The sequence below is a fragment of the Leuciscus leuciscus genome (assembly GCF_965113295.1).
Source record: "Leuciscus leuciscus genome assembly, chromosome: 7".
Classification (NCBI taxonomy): Eukaryota; Metazoa; Chordata; class Actinopteri; order Cypriniformes; family Leuciscidae; genus Leuciscus; species Leuciscus leuciscus.
In genome coordinates, this window is record NC_138731.1 from 31,294,295 (window position 1) to 31,315,827 (window position 21,533).

Sequence of the window (21,533 nt, forward strand, 5' to 3'; positions counted from 1 at the left end):
TATGTAGCTTTGTTGCTGTGGAGTCACTATTTTCTTCTGACGAGTAGTTAGAGTATTCTGAGTGGTTGCAAGGGTGTAACAATGTGTTTGCTATTTTGTTCTGAGGAGTTTCTAGAGTGTAAGTGGTTGTATACTGGCCCTTACTAGACTTGATGATATTCTGGTCCCTAAATATGACTTGGCTCCCTTATTCAATGTGCTTCTATTGGTTTGTATACCTGTTTTATCATTGGACAGACACAATAAAAAAGAAAACTGCTTAGAAAATAACACATCACAACAAGTCACAGTTTGAGGTATCATTAATGTTCGTATTCAGGATGGAGTAATCTTAAAGTCCCCCTGTATATATACATATATATATATATATATATATATATATATATATATATATATATATATATATATATATATATAGAGAGAGAGAGAGAGAGAGAGAGAGAGAGAGAGAGAGAGAGAGAGAGACATTCTTGTTCTGTTTCATACCAAACTCTTGGCACCCAGAATCCTGGTTTCTTCTCCCCTGGCCCGAGCTTTAAATTCAGGTTTTTTGAAATGCTCACATTGATTCTAAAGATGCCGTGGCAGTCTTCCTAAAAAGTCCACAATGCACAACATTTTAGTGAAGTACAGAAGAGCCTCCACTCTGAACACAATTTGAAAAGTTGCAAGAATTGCCTTGTACCTTACTGGAGATATGGGGATCATTACATTTGGCAAGTTTTCCAGCAAAGAGTTGCACCCCAAAGGTTGCAAACACCAGCATTAGTGTCAGAAGAAGAATAGAGACCTGTTTGGGAAATCAATAATCCAGTCTACGGCAAAATGGCTTTCCCACAAAATCTAGTCAATGCATTACTTTCATATACAGTAACACTATAATAAGCTCACAGAAAAGTACCCGAGGGGAGCAAAGCTTTAATGAAGAAGGTCCATAAAAAAAATCTCCAGGACAAATACTGGCAAGTTAATCTATTACATTCCACTACTGCAAAGAAGAAAGCTTCTTGCCTTGCAATTAAAGGGGACATATCACGATGAATTAAAAATAAAAGTGTTTGATGTCATATGTAAACATACACTACGATTCAGAATGCAAACCTTTTTGTCCAAAAATGTCATCTACTGAAACAATGCTACAACAAAAGATATGTAAAACGTATGTAAAACTATAATGCTAAAAAGTAAATGTTAAAAGAACATAATATGACCACTTTACGCAAAAATGTTAGCACAACCAATATATATCTTAGTAGAATTAACAATCAAATAACCAGTCATCTCTGCTTTCTTTTTACGGAGCGACTAAAGGCAGGAAGTGGACCTGTTTGGTTACTCACCAGGAATATCTCTTTGAAACCCTTGAGGACTTCTCGAACCACTTTCCTCATTTGCGGCACCAGCTTAAAGATACGCAGTGGGCGTAGGCAGCGTAGCATCATGAGGAGCTGGGCACCAGACTCAGGGGGCACATTGTTTGGTAGCCAGCATAAAAAGATCAGACTGACCTACAGAGTGGGCAGAAAGATCACCTTAAAGGGCACAGCTCTTCCCTGATTCCAGATCTTGAATGTGAAATCACTAACTGCAGATGATTTTGCGATGGCTCATTTATATTGCTTTATTAAAATGCAATATTATATAAATGAAATAAGTATTCCATATGAAATAGTTAGCATTGTTCTATTAAATGCAAACAATGTTTATGTGAAACTGTCCGAATTCTTTTCAAATGAGTAAACAAAAAATTGATGTGACTGGGTCATTTAAGTAAAGTACTGTTTAGGGAAATTAAAAAGGGATCTTCAGAGCCTCATTAGAGAAGTGAGTAATCAGATCAAAGGCTGCCATTCACATGCATCAGAAAGTGGGTTTTTCACAGGAGAGCAGATGAGATTGGAGTTTTACTAAGTAGATGAAGATGTCCATGACGCCACCGAAGTCTCGGATGACTGCAGTGGGAGTGAAGAACAGACCATCTGCCATGATCTTCAGGTTCAGCTCAATGCTCATGAAGATGACAAAGACATATTCTCCGATCTGCAGGGAAAGGTGTTGTTTAGTATACAATAGCATACAATGAAAATTAGTGGTGTTTCATGGATTTCAGTGATTTTACCACAGGTATGTGGTGTTCTTAGGCACAACGCAAGACGAAGCAATGTAGCAGCATTAATAAAGAGCATATGATCACAGGTGTGTGTTTATCTGTATTTTATAGACACTGAGTTAGCAGTCACATTTTTTATCTGTATTATACTAAGGCAATGAACAGAAATCATCCAATCAGAATTTCGATTCTGAGCAAACTATTTTGTAATTATTTTTTACCTACAAATCAGTGACTATTAAAGTGAGTTTCTATGCGAAAGTGTAAATGACACATACTAGTACTATTGACATGATTTTGGGGAACAAACAAGCTCTACATTCAATTTGTAGCCAGCAATGTCAATAATATTTCCTCATAACAAAAATACTGTAACTATAGGTCATAACATTTCCTTGTTTGTTGGCCAGGTTTTAAAACAGGGAGTGTCGGGACACAGAACTGCGGCCAGGATACAAAAGACAGAAGACTTTCAAGAGCAGCAGGTCAATCAGTTAAATCTTTCTGTATCATAAATGACAACACAACATATTTTAAACAGAGGCACCCTATAAACATTCACATTCAAAGTCAACATAGGTGAATTCCAAAGTAGCCTAAATTAGTGGGGATCATAACAAAATGTGCTCAAAAGTAAAATCGCAAAATTAGTTGGGAGTGGCAATCAAAAGTGCTGGACTGCAACAGAAATGAGACATGATGACCAGCCTTCAGGAAAGAGATGAGGAATATTTGCAGGTTAAAAAAGTTAGTTGGATGTTTTGTGTGGGATAGAATGGTGGCCGGTTGGGTTTAGAATACCTGCAGGGTAGGGACATGCATGACCCTAGTAAAAGGGGACTCAAACATCATGGAAATACAAGAGCAGATGGTGACCACGATCATCACCCAGTCCAGATAGGTTACCAAGCCCAGCAAATCACTGGAGAACACACAGACACACACACATGCAAGGTTTAGTGCAGGTTGAATGTGCCAAAACATGTTTTTTCTACTCTGCATTTTTCCTACTCTTTTCCTACAGTCTGAGTTTGTGTAAATTTTGTCTTAATTTGTTTTGCTGTGTAAAATGTCAATTTTGCAGATCTTTGGAACTGGTGAAATCCTAGGACAATGCAGCCGAAAAGTTCTCATCTAATCCCACACTAACTCACCCTGGCAAAACTTTACAAAGCCAATTCTCATTTTGCATTTCTAGAATCAAATTAGACATATTAATTAAGGAATCATAAGGACAACTTTACGACCCCAAAAATGTGAAAAAAAGAAATGCAACCATTATTTTGACATTATTTTCATGACAATTACGCACATTTCTCCTCCATATTCTCATTAATGTAATGCTTCCATATGTTGTTTAACTTTTGAGTTAAAAAAAAAAATTATTGGTAATTTTTCACTATTTCAAAATAAATTCTACCAGAATGTATTAATATTTTACAATTATATAATGTATTATTTCATTTGCATTACATTTAAGTAATGCAAGTGTATGTAAGTATAAATGTAAGTGTATGCTGCTATAATTTTTTATTCTGAATTTCACTACCCTTTCCTTTAATTATGAAGAAAAAAAAAATCGGTGTGTATATTATCAGGCTATAATAGTGCAAAGGCCCTAAACATTTACAGACTTACTATAATTGATGGTATTTTGTGCTGTTCACTGCGCCTGTATTGGGATCCGTTTTAGACCTATTCATAAAAAGCCCATTAACACAGTGTCAGCAAAGAAATGGAAAACACATGCACACAACAGTTTGTGAAACAACATGGCATTATTTTCTGTGATTATGGTACAAAGGGATTAGTCATTGATCTCATTGATGCGGATGAAAATGCTACTGTAACTAATAATATAATGCAATGGATTTGTATTTGCTTTGGTCTTACACATTGAAACGTGCCCGCACAATCATTCGGCAAAAGTTTCGGAAGCGGTGCTCTCTACCAACGATGAAGAGTGGCTTGTCAAAGTATGGATGGTTTTCCCGAAGTTCCTCCTCTTGGACTTTTCTGCGAATGAAAAAAAAAAAGCATCAGAGACGTATCAATAAATCCATTTGAAATCTCATCTGCTGCAAACACTGATTTTATCAAAAAGATCTTGGGTACACAGAAGGGACCTTAGTAGTTCTTAAACCATTCTGTATCTGTAAATCAGCTAAAATTATTTCACTTTTATAGTCCCTCTGTACATGGCAAAAATATACAGCCAACCAGAAACAAAAGCTTTGCTTCTGTGCAATATGTCTTGATGTCATATATCAATGGCACTATGCCACCATCAGCATACAGTACAAGAGAAGGATAAGGTGCAATAACTCCCACATGGCATGTTTTGTTTGGGGAGAGGAGATCAAATCTGTTCAACTGACCACATGCCAAGGCAAGTGTATGGAGTGGCAGAAATACCGTTTCATCTCAGCCTGCTCCTTTTTCTCTTGTATCATCTTGATTTCACTGTCCTCACGCTGAGCGTTACGGTAACGGACTGTGCTGGAGTGCTGCAGAGTTCACACGCATGTCAGAGATCACAGATAGACACAGATATCATAGCACTGCCAGCTATTACTCAATGATATCTGAGTGTGTGTGTACTCACATCCTGAGTGAGTGTTTCCAGGGATTTCCCTCTGCTGATTCTCTGGCTGGTAGAGCCATGTCTGAGGGACCTGTGCCAAAAACAGGGGGTTAATACAGAGCACACTAGCATATTGTAGTGCACTTTATTAATATGCATCCATCCAGTATTCTTTTAATAAATTATACAGATGAGTATGTGAAAGCATGTTAATGTGCTTTCCAAACCGGCGCTCTTGACGGATGTGATGCTGGACACTGAGTATGGATCTCTCTTTAGTTGGCTGACCCTCAAAGGAACCACTCAGCATACGTTGTCTGGTGCAGGCTCTGAAAGAAAAACCCAGACAAACCATAACTAGGTCAAGAGCAAATTAATAAATTATGACTGGTATTCTCTTTTTTTTATGCAATCATGAGACTTGTCTGGCTGTCCGGACAATATTAAGATAACTTTACATGTTAACTAACTTCTAATTTAAATGTGTAGTTATACTGCATATGATTCATTAGAACATGTCAAAAGTTTTCATCATCAAAATCTATTAACTATCTCCATTTAGAAGTCTCATCCTAAATTATTTTCGCTGATTATTCTGTTTCACTCAAAAAAAAGTCTACAAAAGCTCATGTCGTTTCTAAACTACTGCATTTGTTTGGGTACAGTACTCTCCCTGCTGAAAGAGTTTTACAAATTAGAAGTTTTTCGCATTTTGTGGATAGAGAGCACGATTGCGTATTTTAAGTTGCGTTTATGAACTTCTTTACTTACAAGATTGATAATATTAGAGAGAAAATTATAACTATGCAACCGTCTACTACAGTATCGCATCAGACAGTGCATTGTAGTCTCCCTGAGGAAAAATTTCATTCATTCATTGATATAGGAGAGGAATAATTGTCTAAACTCGTTAAATCATCTAAATCAACAACATGTATGTTAGACCCTATACCGACTAAGCTATTGAAAGAGATGCTTCCAGAGGTCATAGATCCTCTTCTAAATATCATTAATTCATCTTTGCCACTAGGATATGTACCGAAAACTTTTAAGCTGGCTATTATTAAACCTCTTATTAAAAAAACGCAACTTGAACCTACAGAATTAGTAAATTACAGGCCGATCTCGAATTTACCTTTTCTGTCAAAGATACTAAAAGCAGTATCCTCACAACTATGTTCCTTTTTATAAAGAAATGGTATATGTGCGGATTTTCAGTCAGGATTTAGACTGTACCACAGTACTGAGACTGCTCTCATTAGAGTCACAAATGATTTGCTCTTATCATCCGATCGTGGTTGTATCTCTCTATTGGTGTTATTGGATCTTAGTGCTGCATTTGATACTATCGACCACAACATTATTTTAAATAGACTCGAAAATTATTTGGGCATTAGCTGAATTGCACTAGCATGGTTTAAATCATACTTATCTGACCGTTATCAGTTTGTAGCAGTAAATGAAGAGATGTCATATCGATCAAAAGTTCAATATGGAGTACCACAAGGCTCAGTACTAGGACCGTTGCTGTTCACTCTGTACATGCTACCCTTAGGAGATATAATTAGGAAGCATGGTTTTAATTTTCACTGTTATGCTGACGATACTCAGCTCTATATTTCTTCGCACCCCGACGAAACACACCAATTCACAAAATTAACGGAATGCATACTGTAGCTGATATAAAAATGTGGATGACTAGTAATTTCCTACTACTTAATTCTGAAAAAACAGAGTTTCTAATTATTGGGCAAAAAACCTCTGCACGTATTAACCCAGAACACTGTCTAACACTTGATGGCTGCTCTGTCAAGTCTTTGTCGTCGGTTAGGAACCTGGGTGTGCTCTTTGATACCAATCTTTCATTTGAAAGCCACGTTTCTAGCATCTGTAAAACCACATTCTTCCATCTTAAAAATATATCTAAATTACGACATATACTTTCAATGAAAAATGCGGAACAGTTAGTTCATGCGTTTATGACCTCAAGGCTAGATTATTGTAATGCTCTACTGGGTGGTTGCCCTGCACGCATAATAAACAAAGTCCAGTTGGTCCAAAACACAGCAGCTAGAGTTCTTACTAGAACCAGGAAGTATCACCATATTAGCTCCGTTCTGTCAACACTGCATTGGCTCCCTATTAAACATCATATACATTTTTTAATATTGCTGTCTACTTACAAAGCACTAAATGGTTTAGCTCCCCAGTACTTGAGCGAGCTCTTAATGTATTATAGTCCTTCACGTCTACCGCAATCTCAAAATTCTGGCCAGTTGACAATACCTAGAATATCAAAATCAACTGCTGGCGGTAGACCCTTCTCCTATTTAGCACCTAAACTTTGGAACAGTCTTCCTAACATTGTCCGGGAAGCAGACACACTCTGTCAGTTTAAAATCTAGACTAAAAACGCATCTCTTTTACCTGGCATTCATATAGAACATTACATTTCTATTATTCAAATCAGTTAATTGATTATTAGGCTGCATAGATTAGGTTAGCCGGAACCGGGGGACACTTCCCACAACACCTGATGTACTCGTTACATCATAAGAAGAATGGCTTCTACGCTATTGTTAGTCTTTCTGTTTATTCCGAGGTTTACTGAAGTCAGCCGGATCCGGGCCGTATCCAGATCAGATGGTGGACCTGCGCCTGGACCCATCCATGACGCATCCCTGAGGTGCCAGCCTCATCAGCCCTGTGAAGTCCTCATCGACACAACAGCCATCGGCACTGATCCTCAACAAACTCGTCTCCATACCGGCGTGATGAGTCCGACTTCCAACCAGATGGAACTGGATAATATTCTGAATGTTCTGATCCAATCTGACTTCTGACCTGTAATGCTGCCTGAATCATAATCATACACTGTTCATTCGTTGGCCAGAAGAGAACTGGCCCCCGACTGAGCCTGGGTTCTCCCAAGGTTTTTTTCTCCATTCTGTCACCTGATGGGAGTTTTGGTTCCTTGCCACTGTTGCCTTGGCTTTTGGCTTGCTTAGTTGGGGACATTTAATATTCAACAATATTATTGATCTGCATTACTTAAGGTGGACGAAGATGCAATTTTCTTCTAGAAATAAACTATTAGTATTAGTATATAGTATTATTTTCATGTTATCACTGTGAAGCTGCTTTGATACAATCTGTATTGTAAAAAGCGCTATATAAATAAAGGTGACTTGACTTGACTTTGAATGTACAAGATTATGTAATGATCATCAGTGAACACCCTGTAAGCTATGGCACTATTGACTGTCATGTACTCTGTTGTACGTCCGACACAGCAGATGGCTCTTATTAGCTTATACTGTGTTGTGCAGGTGGAAACAGTTCTAAGCAATGGGGTGCCCAAAGAGAGGATGTCAGGATTCTCTTCTGTTTATTGTGTTTGGTTCTGTCATTCATTCATTCTCTCTCTCTCTCTCTCTCTCTCTCTCTATGTTGAAAGGAATGGCTACTGTTCTCTGCTTTTCAACAAATCATTTGCACACACATTTCTGTCATTTTTCTATCTGAAGCTATAGTTGCCTGAAATATTGAAAGCTCCGGTCTCTGTGTTTAGCGCGAAAGCTCACGTGATTGCCGCTGGCTCGAGATAAAATTCGTGCAGGACAGTCGTGCCGTGTACCAGCTGCTTTGACGCGATTCATAACGTGTGCAATATTTTTACGTGTCCTTTGAGTTTTCCACGTATAGACGACACCAATGTCAAAACGATCCCCATTCACACGAATCCACGAAAACGACTAAAACCCTGTATTCTGCTGCCAGGACATCAGATGGCGATGAAACCCTATAGACTGAACACGTAATACGCATGTGCATGAGGTCATCGTCTTCAGAGATTTGCATTTTTGTTGTTTACACAGAGAGAGTTTACAAAAACTTGCTCTTTGAAACCCATCTTCAAAAGTTTGTGTTTTCAGGCACCCAAAACGCTGTTGTTGTGTAAACGAATAAAAAGTTTTACGTTGGTTTTTAGTTGAAAGTGGTGTTGTGTAAACACCCCTTTTTGTCTGATCTTGTCTGTATTTAGTGGTTGTGTTTTCTCTGTTTATCTCCCGATTTTCCTTGTGAATCTAAAATAAAGACTATTCTCTATCATTGTGCAATCATTACAAAGGAAACTAATCCTTTTTTCAGAGTGGTCAAATGTGACCTGTGGTGCACTAAAATTTCAGGCTAACAGTGAAGTGAAGTTGAAGCAGTAGGAGGGAATTCATCTCCAGGCAAAACAAGGTTACATATCTGCTAGGCTCAAGTTCCAGTTCTGACAAAATAAAAATTTAAATTAAATAACAAAAAATAACATTCAGTATGCATATGGGTCATACACAGGAAAGAACCCCATTTGTATTTTCCATTACTTAATACTGATTAATTTAACAGCATACTAAATTACTTGCATTACTTGGGAGATTAATTTGTTTGCTTATCTCTTCTCTCTGTGCTCACACATCCTACTGTATTTTAATACAGCCAAATTTCCAATAAAACTGTTTTAATTGTTTCGGTTGTAGGATTGAAAATAATCCAAGATATTTGAAATGAACAAAGACATTTGCTTTACTATTTTCCACCCCCTCTTTCCCCAATGACCATTTGGAGTTCCTAAAGGCACAAAGGGGCTGATAGTGATCAAGGCCTGTAGGCCAATATGTGTGTACTTTGGAGGTCGATGAATTGTCACACCTTTAGTACAATGGGGGAAGTTGTAATGATCTGATTGGTCAGTTCGAACGTCTCACATTTGGGTTAAAATCACATGGTCAGGGAAAGGATAAAAGAAGATTGTAACTGTTGCTCTGTCTCTTTTATGCTCTGGCTCTATTCTTATTCTCTGGGTCCCTTTCTTGGGGCTCTCTCCCTTTGCCTCCTCTTTTCTTTCTCTCTCTCTCTCTCTCTCTCTCTCTCTCTCAGGTAACATTTTACATATATGCTGGGTACAATTAATGGTATAAGTTATTATCATCTCCTACATCTATTTTGTAACTATTTTAAGTGTAACCATAACCATATATTGTCATTACTAGTTTTGATTTGCTATTGACTTTGAAGTGCTACTTATTGCAATACAATGTCGTCACTCTATATAGCAACGCTCTCCCACATATTAAGCTATTGTAACTGCGCTTATTTCCGTCGTTGGTATAAGTAGCAGTGGGTGGTAAAAGACAAGAAATTTACAGTTTTCTACCATCTTGCTGACAACGTTTCTTTAGTCATTCGGCAGTCTTGCAGCCTGAACCCCTGCAGGAAATCCACCCTTACACGGTTGTCAGACAACGGGATGAATATGAAATAGTGACTGAAACGTAGCCCATTAAGACTACATGTTAACTAGCTCTCCCTTCCAAACTGTTAATCTGCACTAAAATCCTGATTTATAATTGAGACATCATCTGACAAATTCACCATACACGTAAGATAAAGACAATGTCTGTGCTGTGATTTCGGCTATGGTTAGGTTAGAAGCAACAGAATATCTATTTTAACTGAATGCCCTGTTCCTCTCAGGCTCAGCCACTCGCTGAACAGAGTAGACACAGAGAGAGGTGTGTGCGTGGTGGGAAATCAAAACCTCGTGCTTGTGCGGCAGTACCGGCGAGTCTCGGAATCTAGATAAGGCTTGTCCAAGATCTGTTGCTAAGTGTTTTTTGGGGAAAAAGTCGCTAGAGGGCTCTGAAAAGTTGCCAAATCAACTCGTTGGCAACACTGGTTTCATGAAATAAAAAATAACTAACCTAAATTTGACTTTTTTTTAATTTAAAATACTATGTAGCTAGTTGTTTTCTAAAATTATTTATGCATTTTCTGAAGTAGAACAATTTCTCACACATTTTTCTCACACAGACTGCACCATTTTTTGAAGACCCATATTTTGTGTTTGTGACAACTGCTTAAACAGGTAACAAAACATGCAGAATAAGTCTTTGAATAAACAAAAGGAAAAACCCTCTGTACTGCAGTACCTTGTGGTGTTTTCTGATGGTTTATTAAAAGCAAATCTTTTAAAGATATGTTGAAATGAAATGTAACTGGTGAGGCTATTGATATAATTGGTATTGGGAGATTGTTCCGCCGCTGAGATCCGATTGGCTGTTTATGCTCTGAATCAGCGCTGATCTATGTATGCTTTAAAAAGCCTGCTGCTCACCACCGCCTCTCTATTGTCCATTAATTGCAGAGTCATGTACCAGAACACAGCTAATGACAATTTCAGCTTCAAGAGAACATGTCGCCCTTATTTATGGCCACTCAGAGTGATGAGTGCCTGGCTGATGAAGTGTGTGTGTGTGCATGTGTGTATGCAGACAGACCGAATGCCCCAGACGGCACAGACGACGTGGGATGGCTACTGATGTGCCGTCTGTCTGCTTAGCAGCAGGAGGAGGGGTGGACAAGGTGAGGTGTATGAGTGTGTGTAACACAAGGGAGGTGGGGGGACGGCATCGACGTGACCTGAAACTTAACGACAGAGACAATAACGGTTGCAGGAAAGTGTGGGAATATCTGGCTGCATCCCTGCCAGATTTTTAAATATGAATATGTTCATTTACGCTCACAGGTGACCCACTAACAGTTACATTGATATGGAGATGGCATTATCTGCTTTGACTGCTGGGCTGGCTGGATGACAAACATGGAGTCAAAATCATGGAAATGGAGGGTTGAAATGAAAACACATTACCCTGTATAGGAATTAATTGTTGTTGCCTATGGCAGCCAGAGAAAAGCAATGCTGTTAATTTCAAATCACAGAGAATTTCATATCTATAATATGAATAAATATTATAATCCAAATTAATTTCAATATTTCTGCTTGATGGAAAAACCACTGGGTCTCATTCACTAACTGTCTGTATGCATATATCTACATGCACATATCTACACATTAAAATGACAAAAATCATTACTTCATACTGTAAATAAAATTGCCCTTATTACAGATCGATTAATTTTGACTTTTTAAAATGAATATATGGTATTCATTTTCTAGCCCTGCCAGGATAATGCTAAGCATAATATCATAATATCAATCTCAGCCACTGAAATAGTAAAAAAAAAAAAAAAAAGAAAAAAGAAATCTCACCGCAGAATTTTATTGACAGTGGTTTCCTTCTCTATGAGGTTACGGGCTCGGATGCTAAATACTGACTTTCGGAGCTAGGAAGAAAAAAAGGTTTACACAGTAAGATGCACACAGATCAATATGCAATATAATTCAGACATATACATTTACAAACAACTACTTTATTATTATGTGGGTAAAGCTAAATTTGATATCAGCAAATAAAAACATCCCAATATAATCAACAAAATATTGTTATATAACTGCTGGTTATTTAGGTCTTGTTGCGTGGGAAATAGATCTGTTCCTTTCAGAGCATTCATAAGCTTATTGTTTAGTCCCTGTGTGTACTGAGGGGGCAGACTGTGGGAGTTATGGAGTGTGGTACCTTCTGATCTATGTATTTATTATCCTCAATGGCAGACCTCTTGGAATGGTCGCAGGATGAGGACGATGCTGAGGGAAGGCGACGGAACAGACAGCTGGGGTCCTGCTGCTGTCGGTCGATGAACTGCTTCATGAAGCTTTCCCTGTGGCACACGCCCACGGGCACACGCATAGCGAAACAGACACACGCAAATACACAAGGGACTTCATGTTTTCAGAGGATTCTTGAGGACGAAGTAGGCATTCAGTGTAAAGGAATAAGTATATTTGCAAGCATGCAGGTTTGTTTTTAGAAGAATGAATCTTTCATGAAAAATCTTGTTTAAATTTGTTTTCACTTTCTGACAAAGATCTGATTGATGGCTCCCATGGTACTGCTATGCAGTTGACAAGGCATTCTAAAAAGGCTTTTAGCATATAGCCACAGTAAATCCAGATCTAGTTGCTTACTAATCGAAGACACCACCAAGACAGCCCAATGATACTCTGGCTCATATATATATATAAATTGGGAGCCTCCAGTAATGTAAGATTTTTTTGCATGTTTTATCATCCATAGAATGAAAAAGTCTGATCACTTTGAAAAGTAATAGCACACCTATCTTCAACAATTCACTAGATATGAGGTATCATTCAGTGCACATAGTACCTGATTCTGGGCACAGTGAAGTCTGAAGGCAGCTTGGAGATTTTCACCATCTGTGGTCGATTGGGGAACTTCTCAAAGATCCGTAATCGCAGAGGAAGTTTCTCTTTCGTATCAGCATTGGCTTCGCTCTGTTTCAGCTGTGGAGAGAAGCCAGGAGACTCACTTGAAACAAATGTTACATTCTGTGACTCAACCGAAAGACACTGATAGGGCCACATTGTGTTTTCACACATAGCCCTCAAAACATTTGGTAGACAGTCCAAAATTGACATAAGTTATCCATCTCTACTCCTGATTACCCCTTTTGAAAACTCAGCTAGTCTTCATGTAGAATGTAAAGAGTGTATTTTAAATTCAGTTCCTCACTTCTGCTGGTGAGAGAGGAAAGGGTTAGCCTGTATGGTGCAACGCTCTGAATTAATGTGCTCCTCTGAGGCTTAACTGACTTCATGTGCCACAACCTTTTATCTTTCCCCATGTCTATCAAGCAACATAAAGGCCTCGGATGATTAGGCCGGAGCACACTAGAGGACCACTTCTCATTCTTCTGTCAGAAGAGATGCATAAATTAAAGTGAATAAGATAAAACCAAGATGACAGATTGCTTCATATTTTCTAAACATACATATGAATGCACATTAAAAACATCTACAGAATGCTCTATTGATATAAAAAACAAACAAAAAACATGTAACTACAATTTTATTCACTAAAACAGTAACACTCATGCTAACAAAACCCTAACAACATTTGTTAATTAATAAAAAAATAGAAAAATAGAGAACAAGATGTTCGTTTGGCAGGATTTAAAAGCAAAAATTATTATTATTATTATTATTATTATTATTAAAAGCAAAACATTATGTTAACAGAGTGCTGTTCTGCTAGGCTGTCCAAAGATGGCAGCAGCGCACAGCCTCAACGCAGTTATCCATCCATTACAACAATGGCTGTCAACTAGTTTTGCTTCAGGACCCAGATTTTACATAGACATCAAGTAGAAACCCAATACAGCTCCAACACTGTTTACCAAGCAAAAATAAATCAAACAAATATGTCATTATAACCTAATGTTTAAATGTTTTTGTTGTTTTTTTAAGCCAAAAAGGCACAAAACAGTGATTGGCACAAACTGTTTATCCTCCTAGCAAGTGAAACTAATTTTTTTTACAGTATATTGTGTAGGTTTGTTTATATGGTATTGATGATGCAACCTGTCTATGCCGGCATCTTTCTAATTTGTCTAGCTTCTACCTTGTGACATAAATTTGTGCCAAAATACCATAGAGTTAGATATGCCTATTTACAGTGAGGAAAATAAGTATTTGAACACCCTGCTATTTTGCAAGTTCTCCCACTTGGAAATCATGGAGGGGTCTGAAATTGTCATCGTAGGTGCATGTCCACTGTGAGAGACATAATCTAAAAAAATAATCCAGAAATCACAATATATGATTTTTTAACTATTTATTTGTATGATACAGCTGCAAATAAGTATTTGAACACCTGTCTATCAGCTAGAATTCTGACCCTCAAAGACCTGTTAGTCTGCCTTTAAAATGTCCACCTCCACTCCATTTATTATCCTAAATTAGATGCACCTGTTTGAGGTCGTTAGCTGCATAAAGACACCTGTCCACCCCATACAATCAGTAAGAATCCAACTACTAACATGGCCAAGACCAAAGAGCTGTCCAAAGACACTAGAGACAAAATTGTACACCTCCACAAGGCTGGAAAGGGCTACGGGGAAATTGCCAAGCAGCTTGGTGAAAAAAGGTCCACTGTTGGAGCAATCATTAGAAAATGGAAGAAGCTAAACATGACTGTCAATCTCCCTCGGACTGGGGCTCCATGCAAGATCTCACCTCGTGGGGTCTCAATGATCCTAAGAAAGGAGAGAAATCAGCCCAGAACTACACGGGAGGAGCTGGTCAATGACCTGAAAAGAGCTGGGACCACCGTTTCCAAGGTTACTGTTGGTAATACACTAAGACGTCATGGTTTGAAATCATGCATCAGGGTTTGAATTTCGGCGCGGGATTGCGGGTATTGCGCATCATCTTAATCATTCCCGCAGGTCTCCCATTTATAATGCGGGAAATTCCCGCAAACATTGATTCACTTTAGCATGTAGGTTGTATTAGTAAATTAATCCACACAGATTATAAAATCAAATCAGTCATTTTAAAACTGTCTGCGAGACGCAATTTCACAAACAGCGTGAGTGATTCAGCGGTGCTGCGTCTTCTATCGTCTCGCAAAATGGGTTGCACAAGGCAATCATTAAGAGCTGCAGGCGGCGATAATACACTCTCGCGTTTCGGGAGTCGGGATAGATGGAATTGTCACTTGCATAATCGGGCCAGCATTGCATAAGTAACTTTACCATTTGCACGTCTTTTTAAGTCTTACCAGTTTAAACATTCACGCGATTTTAAACTATTCAGTACTTGTGCGCTGTCTGAGAGATGTTTCTCTGCACACACACATAGAGTAAAGCCGCCTCACACACAGCTCGCGGGTAACAAAAGTTATTTTTAGTGGATTATATCGCTTTAACAGTCAAAAACATGCGAAAATTGTCAATTTCGGTCTTGGTGAGTATCCTCTAAACACAGTCGGTTATGTCTTAAATAAGCATAAATCGCACGTGACCGTATAATGACAACAGGATCCGTGCACTATAGCTCTTAAAGGGACAGCAGACATATGTGTCTGTCATTAATTTGGTTGTCAAAACAACAAAACATAGCTTTCATTTGAAGGAATCAGGATTAATAGCCTATGTATTTAATTTAGTCAGGACTAAAATACTACCCAGTGTTATTTTACATTTGATTACTTTATTCAGTCTCTAGTATTTCTGAATACTAGTGTTAGACCTAAGCAAAAACTTTTCTCTTTATTTCTCTTTATTGGTATCTTTATTCTATTGTATTTATTTGTGCTACTTTTTTCAATTTAATTCAAGGATTGAAATCAAGCTTCCTTGTGTTGTGTAAATTCTTAAGAACAAAATTACCCCATTGTAAAAATGCAATGAGTGAGCATACATTTAGGCGAGATAAATGTAATACATTTTTTTTAAAAGTCTAAACTCCCCCCTCAAATAAAAAATTCCCCCCCATAAGAATCATCTAAGGGGGGATTTCCCCCCCATTTTCCAAAATGAAATTCAGGCCCTGTGCATGGCACGGAAGGTTCCCCTGCTTAAACCAGCACATGTCAAGGCCCGTCTTAAGTTTGCCAATGACCATTTGGATGATCCAGAGGAGTCATGGGAGAAAGTCATGTGGTCAGATGAGACCAAAATAGAACTTTTTGGTCATAATTCCACTAAACGTGTTTGGAGGAAAAAGAATGATGAGTACCATCCCAAGAACACCATCCCTACTGTGAAGCATGGGGGTGGTAGCATCATGCTTTGGGGGTGTTTTTCTGCACATGGGACAGGGCGACTGCACTGTATTAAGGAGAGTATGACCGGGGCCATGTATTGCGAGATTTTGGGGAACAACCTCCTTCCCTCAGTTAGAGCATTGAAGATGGGTCGAGGCTGGGTCTTCCAACATGACAATGACCCGAAGCACACAGCCAGGATAACCAAGGAGTGGCTCTGTAAGAAGCATATCAAGGTTCTGGCGTGGCCTAGCCAGTCTCCAGACCTAAACCCAATAGAGAATCTTTGGAGGGAGCTCAAACTCCGTGTTTCTCAGCGACAGCCCAGAAACCTGACGGATCTAGAGAAGATCTGTGTGGAGGAGTGGGCCAAAATCCCTCCTGCAGTGTGTGCAAACCTGGTGAAAAACTACAGGAAACGTTTGACCTCTGTAATTGCAAACAAAGGCTACTGTACCAAATATTAACATTGATTTTCTCAGGTGTTCAAATACTTATTTGCAGCTGTATCATACAAATAAAGTAAAAAAATCATACATTGTGATTTCTGGATTTTTTTTTTTAGATTATGTCTCTCACAGTGGACATGCACCTACGATGACAATTTCAGACCCCTCCATGATTTCTAAGTGGGAGAACTTGCAAAATAGCAGGGTGTTCAAATACTTATTTTCCTCACTGTATTTTGTTATCTAGGCATGATTTTATGGTTAGTTTTATTTTATTTTATTTTATTTTCTCACTAGGACCCTCAAAATAGACCCACAAACCATTTTTGGTTCACTATCTACCAACATAGTGCCTATTAGGGAAGGAAAACAAAACCAAAATGAGGACACATTCACACAAGCAGGCTAAAACTGGTCAAACAAACAAAAATGTCATGAATAACGGAGAGCAATTAATTTAATTTAATTACATATGAAAGGAAACATTGAAATTCTTTAACTGAAAGCGTCTGAGCGCCTGTAGATAAATAGGATGCATTTCTGATTAAGAGTGAGAAACACCAAAATTAGGTTCTCTGATGACTGCTTATCTTTATAAATAAGCAGGTGACCTGGACCCTTCAGAAAATTGAAAGAATTTGGCAAGAGTAACCAAGAGGAACCGACAAAAAGAGAGAAAAGCTAAAAATGTCATTGCATTATATTATTGTATTATGACTCATGATTTTTTTCATTCATCACTTGAATTGTCCGTACATTCAGACATTAGCAGTGCACCACACATGCTGTTCTTTCATCGAGTTACAGACAGCAGGTCATGTTTTGGGCTGGAAGGGAAGCACTACTTTGAAGAGGTTGTGCTAATGTTGCAGAAAGCCTACAATGAGGACGATACCGTTGGATGCTTGAGCCAAGAGGAAATGTGCTCAACACGGATCTTGATGTTTTCAATGTTTTCAGATGAGAGTAATCGCCTACTCAAACCAAATGTGGCATGCCGGTGTTAAGAAAAAATAGCTTTAGCGCCACCAACATGCTGGGTTGTGCAATGTAACCAAAAGCTCATGGAATAGGTCCGAACGAATGTTTGTGGCCATTGTGAAATGGATCCATTGTTTATATACAACAAACATTCACAACAAATATTCAGACTTGGTATGAATAGTACTTAAGGGAGGAAGAATGCATTGGGAAACCGACCGCTTGCTGTGCTTTCATATTCTTGGCTGCTTGGTGGAAAACATAAAAACCGGTTTAGTCAAGTCAAGTCAAGTTTATTTGTATAGCGCTTTTCACAATACAGATTGTATCAAAGCAGCTTCACAGTATTAAATTTAAATAATACAACAAAGTTTGTTTCAAGAGGAATTTATTGATTGATGAAATTAAATTAAATATCCCCAAAATATCCCCAACTGAGCAAGCCAAAGGCAACAGTGGCAAGGAACCGAAAAACTCCATCAAGTGACCTAATGGTGTCCTAAAACTCCATCAGGTGACCTAATGGAGAAAAAAAACCTTGGGAGAACCCAGGCTCAGTCGGGGGCCAGTTCTCCTCTGGCATTTATGAGCTAGAGGCCGGATTGTAGTTTGAACTGTGGGATTATATGAATGCCTGGCTGAAGAGATGCGACTTTAATCTAGTTTTAAACTGGGAGAGCGAGTCTGAGCAACGAACAGTATCAGGAAGACTATTCCAGAGTTTTGGAGCCAAATGTGAAAATGCTCTCCCTCCTTTGGTGGTTCTGAATATCCTAGGTATGACCAAAAGCCTTGAATTTAGTGATCTTAAAGAGCGCGATGGATTATAGGGCGATAGAAGATCCGTTAAATAGACTGGAGCTAAGCCGTTTAGGGCTTTATAAGTCAGTAGCAATACCTTGTAATTAATACGGAACTTTATAGGTAACCAATGCAGTGATGATAAAATCGGTGTTATATGATCATATTTTCTTGATCTCGTAAGAACTCTAGCGGCGGCATTTTGGACTAACTGTAGCTTGTTTATTGAGGATGCAGGACAACCAGCTAATAAGGCATTACAGTAATCCAGTCTCGAGGTCATGAATGCATGAACTAACTTTTCTGCATCAGAAACTGATAGCATATTACGTAGCTTAGCAATGTTTCTAAGGTGGAAAAAGGCTGTTTTTGTAACATATGAAATATGATTTTCAAAAGACAGGTTGCAATCGAGTATAACACCCAGGTCTTTTACTGTAGCGGATAAAGTAACAGGACATCCTATGATGTTAAAGTTGTATTGTGCGAGGTTTTGTGGGCGGTTTTTTGAACCGATAAGTATTACCTCTGTCTTGTCTGGATTTAATAATAGAAAATTACGCGTCATCCAATCTTTTATATCTTTAACACACTCTGTCAATTTGGAAAATTTAGCGTTTTCATCCGGCCTTGATGAAATATATATTTGAGTGTCATCAGCATAACAATGGAAACTAATTCCATGTTTCCTTATAATATTTCCAAGTGGCATCATATATATTGAAAATAACAGAGGGCCTAACACAGATCCCTGCGGCACTCCATAGTTTACTGGAGTTATGATCGATTTTTCTCCATTTAAATAGACAAAATGGTAGCGGTCAGATAGGTATGATTTGAACCAGCTTAGTGCTTGTCCTTGAACACCAGTATAATTTTGTAGTCGATCTAAGAGTATTGTGTGATCTATAGTATCGAACGCAGCACTAAGATCAAGTAAAACTAGTATTGAGATACAGCCTTGGTCAGAAGCTAAAAGTAAATCATTTGTGATTTTAACGAGCGCAGTTTCAGTGGTATGATGCGGTCTGAATCCAGACTGAAACTTTTCATAGATATCATTTTGGTTTAGTCTGCACAGGGGCAAATTTAGATTTCCCTGTCTCCTATCCAAAACAAAGTCTACATCTGTTTCCGGGCAACTTTATTGTAAGAGTGTGTGTTTGAAATCTCACAAGTCCCAAAGGCTCCAATCAATAGCTCTGCACTCTACAGGGTGGCTTCAACTCTGCGTTTTACTCGGCAACAGCCTCTGATTAGCTCTCACACAAAGACACACGACACGGAGCACTGCGGAGAGAACAGGCGCTTCTAAGTAATACCAACACAATTGACATCCCTCAAGTATAAGTACCCAGATAGCATGGTGACATTGATACAATGTTGAGTTTTGATCCAAACCATCATTTTGGTTGAGATTGACATTTCAATGTTTAAAGTGTGTTGGATCAGCATTGAAATTTTGATGAAAGCCAACTGCACACATGGGTGGAGACAGTGACATTGGACTAACAGTGATTTGTAGTTGATGAGCACAAGATCATTCAGGCATGTATCTCTGCAGAACACTAGTGGCTGTTTCTCAATCAGTGGGGCGTTTTCAAACCACAACGGGCATTTTCAACCGCTTTACCCGATTTGCTCTTATCCACTGGGGGCCTGGTTTAGGGGTGGGCCTTCATGATTTTAGCAAGTCTGTTGAAAAATGGTTGAAAAACATTTATTGTAGTTTGAAATTGGCCACTGATTGGTAAACACCCATTTTGGTTTTGCATGTGCACTTCTCAGTAGTCTAATGCTTCCTCATTAGAGAAAAAACATAGGTGCATCCTATACAGAAGTCTTGTTTGTTGAAGCATCTGATATACTTACATGAATTCTCTAGCACAGTTTCAAACAATGGTGCATCTACCTTATTTATCTGTTCCTTTGTTTTGCGTGCTTATTTTCATTTGATTTCTGTTGTTACTCACTGTAATTAGATAGATTAAGAAGTTGTTAAAGTGTCTGAATAAAGCATCTATTTTTCTCCATCTTAAAAAATGCACCTTGCTTTAGTAAAGTTTATTAGGAATTTCCTGAATAAAGTTCTAATGTCATTTAACAGATTTTTTGAAATGCAGGAGACATCAACATGAGCAAGAACACTGCAAACATAGCCCATGTCTTGCATCCGCCAGTGCTTGCATGCAGAGCACATTGCTCCTTTAGAAGGAGTGAAGGCAGATGAAGATCGACAAAAAAGAAAAAAAAGAAAAGTGAAGCACCCTTCTGATAATGCTGACATTGATTATACACTGAGTTGTTGTCGACAGCATAATAACCTGACCTGGGACTTGATGATATCCTGTGCCTTATCACTGCTTAATTAGGTAATCATTCATATTCCTGAATCTGCATTAAATTTGAGAAATATAACTGATTTCCATTCAGTTTTTGCTTGTTTCCACTAAAAAAAAAACTAAAAAAACATCTTGTGCTTATTAAGAAAGTGACTGACATGGCTATGTTGTGATATTTAAAGAAATTAAGGTCTACATAAGGTGAATCTGCAGCTTTAAAGGGATAGTTCAGCCCGAAATGAAAATGATGTCATCATTTATTCACCCTCAAGTTGTTCCAAAACTGTATGAATTTCTTTTTTCTGCTGCACACAAAAGAAGATAGAGTGAAGAATTTTGGTAACCAGAGAGTTGATGGTAGCCATTGACTTCCATGGTATTTATTTCCTACTATGGTATTTAGTTCCACATCAACTTTCTGGTTACCAACATTCTTTAAAATATCTTATTTTGTTTTCCTTTAAAGAAATTTTAATTGAAAAAACCTAAGCTCTTTTATTCTACAAGATAAACTTGTTACTTGAATGATATGTATAGTTTCACAGAAAATGAACTGAGATATAGTTAAAGGGATTGTTCACTTTGAAATTAAATTTTGGTATGTTTTAGCTTACCTCAAGGGCATCCAAGATGTAGGTGTCTTTTTTTCCGCAGTAGTTTCAATTTTGATATTTTTAGGTCAAACCGTTCTTGTCTGTCAGTCATATAATGCAGGTCGATGGTCACTGTCTCAAAGAGCATGCACAG

General features: G+C 38.2%; 1 protein-coding gene and 1 long non-coding RNA gene across 5 annotated transcripts in view; one reads left to right on the plus strand and one right to left on the minus strand.

The window, feature by feature from the left end:
* nalcn (sodium leak channel, non-selective) overlaps positions 1–21,533 on the minus strand; it is a 140,692-nt gene that overhangs the window by 28,193 nt on the left and 90,966 nt on the right. For all 4 annotated transcript variants that reach the window (XM_082176523.1, XM_082176522.1, XM_082176521.1 and 1 more), the window contains 13 exons: positions 12,812–12,948; positions 12,164–12,305; positions 11,797–11,870; positions 4,922–5,023; positions 4,716–4,785; positions 4,526–4,617; positions 4,004–4,126; positions 3,749–3,805; positions 2,912–3,032; positions 1,909–2,040; positions 1,341–1,508; positions 686–790; positions 487–593 (listed from right to left, as the gene is read on the minus strand). In XM_082176523.1, the coding sequence (XP_082032649.1) occupies positions 487–593; positions 686–790; positions 1,341–1,508; positions 1,909–2,040; positions 2,912–3,032; positions 3,749–3,805; positions 4,004–4,126; positions 4,526–4,617; positions 4,716–4,785; positions 4,922–5,023; positions 11,797–11,870; positions 12,164–12,305; positions 12,812–12,948 (1,430 nt within the window). The remainder of the gene's footprint in view (positions 1–486; positions 594–685; positions 791–1,340; positions 1,509–1,908; positions 2,041–2,911; positions 3,033–3,748; positions 3,806–4,003; positions 4,127–4,525; positions 4,618–4,715; positions 4,786–4,921; positions 5,024–11,796; positions 11,871–12,163; positions 12,306–12,811; positions 12,949–21,533) is intronic.
* LOC309503785 overlaps positions 5,979–21,533 on the plus strand; it is a 247,067-nt gene continuing 231,512 nt past the window's right edge. The window contains exon 1 of the long non-coding RNA XR_014207859.1: positions 5,979–7,899. This is a non-coding gene — a long non-coding RNA (uncharacterized lncRNA). The remainder of the gene's footprint in view (positions 7,900–21,533) is intronic.